General features: G+C 41.7%; 1 protein-coding gene across 2 annotated transcripts in view; it reads left to right on the top strand.

Moving 5' to 3' along the window:
* The first annotated feature begins 1682 nt into the window (after nucleotides 1-1682).
* The window catches only part of PRMT3 (protein arginine methyltransferase 3), a 137911-nt gene continuing 126564 nt past the window's right edge, over nucleotides 1683-13029 (top strand). Inside the window, exons 1-5 of one of the 2 annotated variants that reach the window (XM_040255664.1) lie at nucleotides 1683-1897; nucleotides 2120-2243; nucleotides 3821-3903; nucleotides 5476-5525; nucleotides 6177-6279. In XM_040255664.1, coding sequence (XP_040111598.1) covers nucleotides 1870-1897; nucleotides 2120-2243; nucleotides 3821-3903; nucleotides 5476-5525; nucleotides 6177-6279 — 388 coding nt within the window. In that variant the 5' untranslated portion in view covers nucleotides 1683-1869. Of the gene's footprint in view, nucleotides 1898-2119; nucleotides 2244-3820; nucleotides 3904-5475; nucleotides 5526-6176; nucleotides 6280-13029 lie in introns of those variants that run through there. The other variant, XM_040255665.1, reaches the window with a different exon arrangement.

Genomic DNA, 13029 nt, shown 5'->3' with positions numbered 1-13029 from the left:
CCTGCAATGCAGGAGACCTGGGTTTGTTTGATTCGTGGGTCGGGAAGATCCCCTGGAGAAGGGATAGCCTACCCACTCCAGTTTTCTTGGGCTTCCCTGCTGGCTCAGATGTTAAAGAATCTGCCTGCAATGCCAGAGACTGGGTTCAGTCCCTGGGTTTGGAAGATCCCCTGGAGAAGGGCACAACAACCCACTCCAGTATTCCTGCCTGGATAATTCCATGGACAGAGGAGCCTGGCGGGCTATAGTCTGTGGGGTTTGCAAAGAGTTGGACACGACTGAGTGGCTAAGGAAGGCAGAGTGGCACATCCTGATATAAGGGGACCTAAAAACTAGTATTTGATGGATTCTGTCCCCTAGGGGTTACAGTAAAAGGAGTAAACTTCAGAAGACTGTAGCAATAATACAAAGAATTCTCATTAAGGAATTTTTTTGTTCACTCGGCAAATTTATTGAGTACCTACTATAAGTTAGGCCACATATTATGTGCCAGAGAAATGAAAGTAGAGACATGGCCCTTCCCTCATGCTCAAACAGTATTGTGGCTAAAGACTGAAAGAAAGGAAAAAGGGCGTCCCAGGTGGCGCTAGTGGTAAAGAACCCACCTGCAATGTAGGAGACAAGGGTTCGATCCCTGGGTCTGGAATATCCCCCGGAGAAAGACATGGCAACCCACTCCAGTATTCTTGCCTGAAGAATCCCACGGACAGAGGAACCTGGTGGGCTACAGTCCATGGGGTCGCAAAGAGTCCGAGGCGACTGAAGAGACTTAGGACACACGCAGGTGCTGAGAAACTGACTGGATGCTGCTAGGATGACAACGGAAAGTACTTCAGAAAAATGGTCTGAGACTTGCTGGCGAAGACAAAAAGTACCTCCTCTTCAGTAGACCTTTGTTATCATAGACAATAGAGATGGGAAAATGGGTAGCACCAAGTGAAAGGCTGGAGTGAAAGTTTAGTCGCGTTGGATTGTAGGCTACCAGGCTCCTCCTTGCCATTGCCTTCTCCAGAGGATCTTCCTGACCCAGGGATCGAACCCAGGTCTCTCACATTGTAGACAGACTCTTTACCGTCTGAGCCGCCAGAGAAGTCCCTGGAAAGTGGGGCCCAAGGAGGAGGCATGAGTTGAGATGTTAGGCAAAAGCCTGGCAGGCCATAGCAGTCAGGTTAACTGGATAAAATTTGTGCCAAGCCCAGTGCTAACATCTGGTACTAGAACTTGGGACATATACTTCACAGACAAAACTGCTTAAAACAGCCCTTCAGGCTCTGGCCCCTGGCACATTCCATTCAATGGTCTCTGCAGGTCCCTTTCCCCAGTCGCACCCCAGAGGCGCCTCGGGGCCCGAACCAGGGTGGAGTCCCAGGCTCTCGCCTGCGCTTGACCTTCTCCGCCACCAGAGGACGCGGCAAGCAGATCGCCCTCTACTAGCCACTGTTCCCTCGAATAAGGGATGGACTAGGGGAGCGATGCGGGCTGCGGAGCCGCTGTTGGCTCTGGGCTGTAGGCGAGGGCGTCAACGCTAATGCCTCCCGCAGCCCGAGGAGAACACAAAAACTACGTACAAGCTGCAAGGCCCAGCCCAGGCTTCCGCGCACATTCGGCGCGCGCTGCGTCCTCCCTCGCCCCGCCTACCCCAGCTCACGCGAACGACGCCGCGCATCTGAGGCCGGAAGTGCTCGCGAGCCGGCGCGCGCGCTCTCGCGTTTCCCGGCGTCCCCGAGGTTTCCCCGAGCAACGGTGCCGCTGCGCGCTCACGTTACTTCCGGGATTCCCAGGCCGGCGTTGCTCTGAGGCGGCTACGCGCGCGCTGCTCCGGCAGTTCCCCGTCTCGAGGCGCGCAGGTCTCCCAGGGCAGCCCCAGCCATGTGCTCGTTAGCGTCAGGCACTACCGGTGGGTACCCCGACCCCTCAGCGCGCAGGCCGCGCCGCCGTGGGGCCAGTGAGAGCCCCCCTCTCGCCCTGCGCCCCGGTCGGGGCGGAGGGGCCCAGCGGAGAGGGACGGGGAGGTGCAGGGGGGAGGGCCGGCCGGGCCCAAAGCCTTCTCCACTCCCTGCCCCTCGTGCGCCCGTTTAGCACTGGTGTCAGAGGCCGTCTGACCGTTTGCGTGTGCTAGGCGCCGCGGAGGAGGAGGACCCGCCAGGCCTGTCGGACAGCGGAGATGAGGCCAGCTGGGAGGATGAGGACGATGCGGATCTCCCCCACGCCGAGCAGCAGACCCCCTGCCTGTTCTGTGACAGGTTCGTCCATCTCAGCGCCAGGCTCAGGCCCAGGGTGGCCGAGCCACGTGGGTTTTCGTGGTCGGTTCAGCTGCAGTCTGTAACCGGAGTGGCTGCCCTGGAAATGTGGAACCCGTGTTTGGGAGTGAGGGTTTGTCCAGAGGGAGGAGCCATGAACTGGAAGCCAGGTTACAGTATTGGTCTTTGACGGGCCTTAGTTTCCCTTGTGTAAAAAGTGTTCTGGACTGGATCTGTGGTTCCCTAGTCTGGTTGTCGCCTAAAACACTTAAGAAAAAAAATAACAGATGCTAAATTTTGCACCTCCGCCCTTCTAAATCAGGGTTAGTGTCTAGGAATCTGCTTTTTAACAAAGATACTGTCAGAAGTGATTCTAAAGAATAACAAATTTGGGAGTCACTAAATTAGATTAATCCCTCAGAATCCTTCCAGCTCTCCCTTTCTATATTTGTTTGACAAGTAGAAAGCTTTTCAGGTGTAAATAGTTCCATTTGAACCATTTAAAGAATCACCTTTGTTAGCGGATCCCCACCTGTTGAAGGTGAAGGAAATTGATGCCTTTGACATTGCAATACCAGTGACTTGTTCAGAGTTGCAGAGCTGTGGTTTGTCTTATATCAAAACAGTGTTCTTTCCATTTAAAATTCTACCTCTTCATCTCAACAAGCTTTGACTTTGGCTGCTTCTCTGGGCAAGTGGGGATGAAAGAGGACTGATTGGCATTGACTAGTATTACTTTAATAAACATTTTACTAGTTCCTCCTGAATTTGGGCATGGTGCTGATTGATGGTATATTAGCTTCTCTTGATTTCGTCAGTTTCCACATGTATCCTCATTTGGGTAAATAAGGGATGTGTGCATATACTCTAGTCACAAAATATTTATTGAGTATCAGGGAGGTACTTCTTTGTGGTAGGCTGCTTAAATAGTACAAAAATAACTTATTTTGGTAAATGTTTATTTAAAACTGCTGCCTATGTGCTAAGCATAAAAATGTGTCTCTGTTGTAAATTCCTAACATTGTGCATCCTTCAGTTTTGCAGATAACATAATAAAGAAGCTTGGGCCTCCCAGTGTCTGTAATGCAAATCCTTGTGGAGCACAATAAGACCACTTTTTGAAATATGGCACTTTGGAAATATGCCAGTTATAAAATTACATTTTATGCTTTATTTCTAAAAGATGTTTGAGCTGTGCCAGTTCAGAGCCTCTGAAAACAAGAGTTGATACTTTGAGGAAAAAAGAGTCTTACATGGGGAATGTTCATGTCTTGAGAGAGAGATTATCAAAAGGATTTCTCTCTCTCAAAAGCTTTGTGATAAATTCATTGCTATTGTTTGGCAAATTAATCTTGACCTTTAAAGGATAGTTTGTTTTAGGTGTAAAATGGAACTCAGAAGTACTAACTCTCTTTAGAAGTGCTGGGATCCTCTTTACAGGTGGTTATTATTATTATTAATTGGAAGTAAAACTGGAAACTTGTAGAGTGAGGGGGAAAAGTTTATATTTGATAAAGTATGAAATCAGTACTTAGAGTTGTTAGGGGACTATTCCATGAAGCTATTGCTTGATTTTTCAGGTTATTTACATCTGCTGAAGAAACATTTTCACACTGTAAGTCAGAGCATCAATTTAGTATTGATAACATGGTTCACAAACATGGTAAGTATTTTTTAGAATAAAGAAAATTTTAGTAATGAAATTCATATTCAAACTTTGTTTTTCCACATCTCTTCTTTTTCTATACAAGTCTAATATAGTGAAACATATAGTAACGGTTTATGAAAATAAGGTGTTTTTGGCAAGTGGCTTTTGAGGAAATATTAATAAGTCATTCTTCTAGATAAGAGTCACTGTATTTAAGCTTAAATTGGCTTCACAGCTAAAAAGGAAAAAAAAACCGCCCTTGGCATGTGATTGCATTTTAGTCATTTTAAGAGAAGGGGGGAATATTAGAATAGGGAGAATAAGGGTATAGGTGGACTTTGGAAAAAGAGGCAGATCATTATGAAAAAAGACAGCCTACCAGCTCAGAGCACAACACAGACTTCAGGGCATAGGAGACTGAGTTTATAAGGAGTTCAGTAAGAGAGTATGGAAGTAGGGAGTGATAAAGTTAAGGTGGTAGCCAGAGGTTCAGATGATGATTCTGTTCTGACTTGGATCTAGACATACTTAGAACCTTCTACTTTAAATAAATATTGAAGAGCTACAGTATGGTACTAAAATTAATTCAGTAGAGAATTGACTTTTTGGTCCCTGTGTTTACTAATAACTAGAAAGGACATTACTGAAGAATAGCAAATAGGCAGATTTTAGGTCTTGGATACACACATGATGCAGTTATGTTTGTGAACCATAAGTTCAACTGCAACTATTTTTGTAAGCCATAAAGTACTGTTTCATTGTTTTTTTTTTTTTTCATATTTCTAATGTGCCTTTTAAAACTGGAATCATGCTTAATATAATTTTATGTTTTCACTCATCAAATAGGGGTTTTGTATGTTGTTATGTGTATGAAACACTTTCATATACCAGTATGTCCTCATAACAGTCTTTCGCCAGGGCTTTCCTGGTGGCTCAGCCGTAAAGAATCCACCTGCAGTGCAGGAGGCACAGGAGCTGCATGTTCAATCCCTGGGTCGGGAAGATCCCCTGGGGGAGGGCATGGCAACCCACTCCAGTATTCTTGCCTGGAGAACCCCACAGACAGAGGAGCCTGGAAGGCTGCAGTCCGTTGGGTTGCACAGAGTCAGACATGAGAAGTGACTTCGCACAGCACATGTTCTCATAACAGTCTTTCTCCTGACAAATAATAATTGGTTGGACATGCTATTTGCTCTCCCTTATTTTAAATGCTGCTTCATTTCTGAAAAGATGAGAACAGATACAAGCCTTATTGTTTTTTCATTTGTATCATTTAACTTAATGTAAAAGCTAGTACACTTTGTCTACTCTGTGTCTTGGCAAAATGATAGTTTGGTAGATGCTATAAAAATTGGGAAATTAGAGAATTTGGCTCTAGTGTCAACTGCTTGGTAAAATCTAGGGCCTAATTTTCCTTACTGGTATTTTTCTGAGAATAGAATTCTAAAAATTCCCGTTTTCTAGAAATGCAAGGAAGGCATTTAAAAATTTGTTGTCTATGGTTGTTGTCTCACCAGAGAAGCATCTCTGGAGCAAGTCAGTGAAACAAATCTCATGTTGAAATAAGTGATTTTTTTTCCCTTTTAGGACTTGAATTTTATGGATACATTAAACTGATAAATTTTATTAGACTTAAGGTAAGATGGTAGCTTAATTTACAATTTCGTTTAAAACCTAAAGAAATACTGTAGTGATTATCAGTGCACCCATTTTTAAGAGAATGTGAATAGCTGCTATATAAGGAAGTGTTTTAAATTTGACATTCATCATATTGGAATCCTGGACATTAGGAACTAGCACAATGCATAGCACCAGGTAAATACATGGTGCTTACATACATATATAAGTACCATACTTACGTGTGGTACCATACATACTTACCATACTTAAGTAGGGTTTTTAATTGCATGTGAGAGATGAATCAGTATTATGTGGCAAAGTAATTCAGTGTCAGATAAAGAATACAGTCTTTATGTAAAATCAGAAATTTCTGATTTCTAGTGGGGTTTTTAAGTGCTTTGATTGCTCTTTTTTTAAACACTTTCTTCTGGTCAGTTGATATTTATATTGCCATTTCCCCCAAATCCAAACAGTATAAAACTGTGCACCTGAACAATTAAGCAATCATTCAGTCAAGTTAATGAAATGCCAGGTTAACACAGATTCATTTTAAAATAGCAATTGTGTATTAATGTAGACATGTTTTCCTTTTTTGTTTAATTTTCTTTTGGTAAGGGGATTGTGTGATTATGTGCAGTGAAAAAATATGCAATTGATTTTACTTCCAGAATCCTACAGTTGAATATATGAATTCCGTATACAACCCAGTGCCTTGGGAGAAAGAAGAATATTTAAAGCCAGTATTAGAAGATGACCTTTTACTTCAGTTTGGTAAGCTGAACATCCAGCATCTGCTTTAAAGTAGGGTCATTTGTTACAGCAGAATAGTGGTTAGGTTTTATAGGAGATATGTTACCTCCTTGATTCTCGAAAGACCTTTTGGGTAGTTGGTTTCAGTAGGTAAGTTAAGTCACTTGAAAAGTGAGTCACACTAACAGTTACCGGGAGGGCTATGAGCTTGGGATAAACATTGTGTACAAGATGTTTGGAAACATAGGAGAGTAATTTTTAGTTGGCAGACTAATTTTTAATGTAACTCAAATTGACAACTTTTAAATCTAAATTTAAAAATTTAAATCAGATATAATATTTATTAGATTTAAGTAAATTTAGCAATATTTGCTGCCTTTACCTCATCATTAGATAATTGACGCTTCTTAAGATATCTAATTTACAGAGCTGTTGTTTTGGTGCAGAGCAGACTCCATGCTGATTCTCATGGGCTTACCCATGTACACTAACTCTTAAGCCTGCCTTGTGGCAGGTTCACTCATTTCTTTTTTTTTTTTCCAGAAATGTAGATTTATTTTTATTCAGAAATACTTTCATATTCTCTAACTGTTCATCAAAAGTTTAAAAATTCAAAAGGGACACAAAAAAATTACATGGGTCTTAGAAGCTATGTCAAACATGCGAGTTTTAAGAGTGTCATTTATACAGTGTAATTTAGCCCTCATAATTTTCTTATAATCAAATTATAGCAGGAACACAAACATACCATATATTACTCTTTAAAATTTTTGTTTTACAATATGTTCTTGTCAATGGGACACGTCAAAATGTTTAAACCTGACAGAAAAGCATTAAAAAAAAAAAAAACCAATGGAAGAAAAAAGTATCAGAAGCATACCTGTCCTTGACCTGGTGTGGAAATGGGGAAAACAGCAATAAGAAACGCTGAATCCATTCTCCCGGGGAGCGCGCTCTGAACATCCACACTTGGGTCTAGTGCTCTTTAAAATCATTTTACACTTAGAATCAATTCTTGCCCACTTTCAATATTCACGTTCATTGATGCCATCTGCATTTCCTCTTAAGGGGTTGGTTTCTGGGATAGAGTTAGGCAGGGACACACTGTTTAAAGGAAACCCAGTCTCACAGCTAGCCACAGACTCAGGGGGTTCACTCATTTCTTGACTGTAGCTTTCTTTCTGAGTTATTTGCTCTGTGCTTTGGTTCATTCCTTATTGAACTGGTATCTTGTGAAAATTTATTTGGCTTCTTATTCGTCCTTTATAGATCTGATTTATTGGAGTTCATGATTTATTATTGTTATTTTTTAATTTGTTACTTTCTTTCATGTTTCTGTGCCAGTTGGGTGACATAGAGGGTTGCTGTCTTTAGATCAGCAAGACTGTTCTAAATAGACACATACTGTCACAGATAGTAGTTTGACAATATATATTTGAGCAGTTCTCTGATAAGTGAGAACTGTGGAAAACCACTCATTTCCTTAAGAAGTACCATTAACAGGAGTTGTATGGCAGTGTGATGCTGTAGTAAGAACCTTAAAGTATGATTCAGGGACTAAGTGACCCTGGACAAAGCACTTAAGCTTTCTGTTTTTAAGTCTTCATCTGTAAAATGAGAGCTGGGGCCAGATTTCCAACTTTAATTCTAAAATTTGGTGAGGCCTAGGTTGATTCTCTTGTTTTTATAACCTCTCTTAAATTTTATTTTCTCCTCAGAAGTGACCAGAGTGATCTCTGATACATGACGAAGTGCCCACTAGGTGGTCTTCATGACACCCTAAGCTCAAATTGAACACTCACAGGTTAAAAGTAGTATGTTAAATTTTGTACAAACCTAACAAATGAGTCCTTCCTGTAGAGAACCCATAATCTAATAGTAGGTATGTTTTGTTTTTGAGTGACTGTCCTGTATTATATTAATAATATATGGTGGAATGTAGTAAGTTTCATGAGATGTAGAAAGAATAGGGCAGTTCAGAAGAGAAAGCAGTTACTCAGATCAATAGATACTGAGTGCTGTGTGGTGATTATGATGGATGCAGACCAGTATTGAACTCTTTACTTCCCAAAGGCATATAAACTTCTTTCAGCCTTAATTTTAATTTGTAAAAAGGAGATAATGACACCTGTCTTACAAAATTGTTGCAAATGTAATGCATATTAGCACAGTACCTGTCAGGGTAAGTGCTTAATGACAGAGAATTTGTTATTATTAGTAAATAGATGGAGAAGGCAATGGCACCCCACTCTAGTACTCTTGCCTGGAAAATCCCATGGACGCAGGAGCCTGGTGGGCTGCAGTCCATGGGGTCGCAAAGAGTCGGACACGACTGAGCGACTTCACTTAGACTTTTCATTTTTATGCATTGGAGAAGGAAATGGCAACCCACTCCAGTGTTCTTGCCTTGAGAATCCCAGGGACGGTGGAGCCTGGTGGGCTGCCATCTATGGGGTTGCACAGAGTCGGACACGACTGAAGCGACTTAGCAGCAGCAGCGGCAACAAACCTGGACATGAACTTTTAAACTGAGCAGTTTCTCTCATAAGAATTGGTCTTGAAGATACACCTCTAGCACTCTGAAAATACATAGAAAACACGGTTATTCATTGCAGCATTGTAATTTCACAGTGTTGAAAACATCCTAACTGTCCATATATGGAAGAGTGGTTGAATAAACTGTGGCACATCCATACCACAGAGCAGTAATCCTGTATTACAAAGAATGAACTGAGCTGGTGCAGAATGCTGTCCAGGACATTCTGTCTCTTTTGTTGTTTTCGTTTCTTTTTTGTAATTTTTTGGTTGCTCTCTGTGGCATGTGGGATCTTAGTTCCCTGAACAGGGATCAAACCTGCACCCCCTGCATTGGAAGCATAGAGTCTTAATCATTGGACTTCTAGTGGAGTCCCAAGACGTAGTGTCAAATGAAAAAGGCAAAGCTCAAAAGAATAGTATGATACTCTTCGTGTAGGAAAGATTTGAGAAAATGCTTATGGGTCTGCTCATTTTTGCGAATGAAATATAGGAAGGATAAACTAGAAATTGAGATTGGTGACTTACTTGGATTTGTGGGACAAGGCTGGAAAGAAGAGAGCAGAGACAGGTAACAGAGATGAGGGAGTGACATCTTCACTGAACATATCTTTGTACGGCTCTGACTGAGGACTGTAGTCATGTTTTTTGTAGCCTTTATACAGTTAAATCAGCAATGATGAGTCTGAATGGGTATGAGGGTGGTGTTGGTGTGAGGTGGAATGCAAGAACTCACAGATGAACTGAACTGTAATACAAAGGAATAGTGTAACCATACTGCATAGAGAGGGGAGGAAAAGAACTACGTGAGACCTTGGCTGGATGTTGTGCTGAGGCTACAGATAAAAAGTACTGCTGTAATCCAGAAAGAAAAGAGGTTTCTTGCTGGTGTGTGTGTGTGTGTGTGTGTCTGTGTTTGTGTGTCTGAGTCTCTGTGTGTGTGTGTACTCAGTTGCTCTGTCATGTCCAACTCTTTGTGAACCCGTGGTCTGTAGTCTCAGGCTCCTCTGTCCATGGGATTTTCCAGAAAAGAATACTGGAGTGGGTTGCCCTTTCCTTCTCCAGGGGATCTTCCCAACCTAGGGATTAAACCCATGTCTCCTGCATTGGTGGGCAAATTCATTACCACTGGCCACATGGGATGCCCTTCTTGGAGAGTATGGATTAACAATTCTGACACTATTTTCACATATGCCAGAATGGAAAAAGTAAGTTAGTATGGAGAAGAGTCAGGTTTCTCATTGTTGGAAAAGGAGGATGAATTGAAGGATGAAATAAATCTTGTGATGAGAGATTAGAATCAGAAGTACAAATTCACAGTATTTCTTATGTAGACAGATACAGAAATATGGATGTGTGTGCATATAGACAGATACAGAAGTATAGATGTGTGTGGATTACTATAATACATATTTATATACTGTCTAGCTCTGCTGAAAGGGCCTAAAAAAATGTCAGTAGCAATGAGCATCCCTCGTGTCTAGACCTTGATTTACAATCCTTTATTAATATAAGGTGCCAAGGGTCCTGAGAGAGGTGATTGATTCCATGATAAGGCAGGGAAAATACAAGATAAACCTGGGACATTGTTCCAGAAAGTAAGGAAGTACCTAAGAAAAAGTGAAAAGAGACTTTCCTGAAGAACGCAGGAAACCAACATGAAGGAGCTCCTAATGGCCAAAACTAATGGAAGAATTCCATGAATTCATATTGACATGAATAATCAAATGGGAAGAAGTAGCTCCACTTTAGCGTTCAGTTCAGTCACTCAGTTGTGTCCAACTCTTTGCGACCCCATGAACTGCAGTACGCCAGGCCTCCCTGTCCATCACCAACTCCCGGAGTCCACCCAAACCCATGTCCATCGAGTCGGTGATGCCATCCAACCATCTCATCCTATGTTGTCCCCTTCTCCTCCTGCCCTCAATCTTTCCCAGCATCAGGGTCTTTTCAAATGAGTCAGTTCTTCGCATCAGGTGGCCAAAGTATTGGAGTTTCAGCTTCAACATCAGTCCCTCCAGTGAACACCCAGGACTGATCTCCTTTAGGATGGACTGGTTGGATCTCCTTGCAGTCCAAGGGACTCTCAAGAGTCTTCTCCAACACCACAGTTCAAAAGCATCAATTCTTCAGCATTCAGCCTTCTTTATAGTCCAACTCTCACATCCATACAAGACCACTGGAAAAACCATAGCCTTGACTAGACGGACCTTTGTTGGCAAAGTAATATCTCTGCTTTTTTAACATGCTGTCTAGGTTGGTCATAACTTTCCTTCCAAGGAGCAAGCGTCTTTTAATTTCATGGCTGCAGTCACCATCTGCAGTGATCTTGGAGCCCAGAAAAATAAAGTCAGCCACTGTTTCCACTGTTTCCCCATCTATTTGCCATGAAGTGATGGGACCAGATGCCATGATCTTCGTTTTCTGAATGTTGAGCTTTAGGCCAACTTTTTCACTCTCCTCTTTCATTTCATCAAGAGGTTCTTTAGTTCCTCTTCACTTTCTGCCATAAGGGTGGTGTCATCTGCATATCTGAGGTTATTGATATTTCTCCCGGCAATCTGGATTCCAGCTTGTGCTTCTTCCAGCCCAGTGTTTCTCATGATGTACTCTGCATATAAGTTAAGTTAGCAGGGTGACAGTATACCTTGACATACTCCTTTTCCTATTTGGAACCAGTCTGTTGTTCCATGTCTAGTTGTAACTATTGCTTCCTGACCTGCATACAGGTTTCTCAGGAGGCAGGTCAAGTGGTCTAGTATTCCCATCTCTCTCAGAATTTTCCACAGTTTATTGTGATCCACACAGTCAAAGGCTTTGGCATAGTCAATAAAGCAGAAGTAGATGTTTTTCTGGAACTCTCTTGCTTTTTCCATGATCCAGCAGATGTTGGCAATTTGATCTCTGGTTCCTCTGCCTTTTCTAAAACCAGCTTGAACATCTGGAAGTTCACGGTTCACGTATTGCTGAAGCCTGGCTTGGGGAATTTTAAGCATTACTTTACCAGCATGTGAGATGAGTGCAGTTGTGCGGTAGTTTGAGCATTCTTTGGCATTGTCTTTCTTTGACATAGAATTTCTATTAATAAATGTTGGAGAAGAGAGACAGAAAATCAGCATTAGGCAAGTACCACAGTAGTAACTTGCGGAGAAGAGCCACCCATGGATGCTAAGATTAGTGGGCAAAAACTTAGTTGGGTGAGATAGGATTTGCATAGTTCAAAGTATCTCCCCTAAGAAATCTGTTACAAAGGAGATGTTAACTTTTGTGGAAAAACCAAGCAGACCCCACCACAACCGAGTGATCAAGGTTAACATCACCAGTAATAACCATATTGACATCATGAACCCCTTTGTGTAATGCTCTGAGGAGACAGCATTGTTTCTCTGTTGTTCTTGCCAAAAGTGTAAAACCTCATTCCAGTAATGAAAAAGTCATCAGCCAGTCCCAGGTTGAGGGACATTCTACAAAATTACTGATGAGTATTCTTCACGAGTGTCAAGATAGTTATTGGGCACATTATTGTATAAATGGATCAGAGTGCTAGTATTTTTCTTCAGATCTTTTATGTCTTTTTGGAGTTTTAAAAATCTGCCCCTATCAATTGTTGATTGAGATGTATTTGAATCCCTGACTGATTAGAGGATTTTCTCCTTTTACCATTAATTCTGTCAGCTTTGGCTTCATGTCTTTTGAAGCTCTCTTGTGAGATTTATTCTCATAATTGTTAGGTCTTCGTGATAAACTATCTTTTGTGGTAGCTTCCAGCAGCCAAGATAGTGTCCAGGTGATTTGAACTTCCTCAGATAGAATGCAGATGTGGCAGTTCTTCCTGAGTGTGGTTTAGGACTTTGAATTAGACTGTTTGGATATACTATAGGTATGAATGTTAATGTTTACTGAATCCTTTCTCATTTTCAAAGCTGTACACTTAACCTTTAATTTATAATTATTTGTGTGCAACTGGCCTGTTGTATGCAGGAGTTCTGCATCTTTGGATTCAACCAACCTTGGATCAAAAATATCAGGAAACAAATTCCAGAAAGTTTAAAAAAAAACTTGAATTTGCTGCCCAGTGCCAACTACTTAACATTGTATTTACAACTATTTGTATAGCATTTATATTGTACTAGTTACTATAAGGAATCTAGAGATGATTTAAAGTGCTAAGTGTAAATTGCCATTCTATACAGGGACTTGAGCATCTGTGGGTTTTGGTATCTGAGGGAGGTCCTG

This window comes from Oryx dammah, unplaced genomic scaffold, assembly GCF_014754425.2.
Source record: "Oryx dammah isolate SB20612 unplaced genomic scaffold, SCBI_Odam_1.1 HiC_scaffold_15, whole genome shotgun sequence".
Taxonomy (NCBI): Eukaryota; Metazoa; Chordata; class Mammalia; order Artiodactyla; family Bovidae; genus Oryx; species Oryx dammah.
The sequence above is the reverse complement of the archived record's forward strand: the minus strand, read 5'-3'. Positions and strand labels throughout refer to the sequence as shown.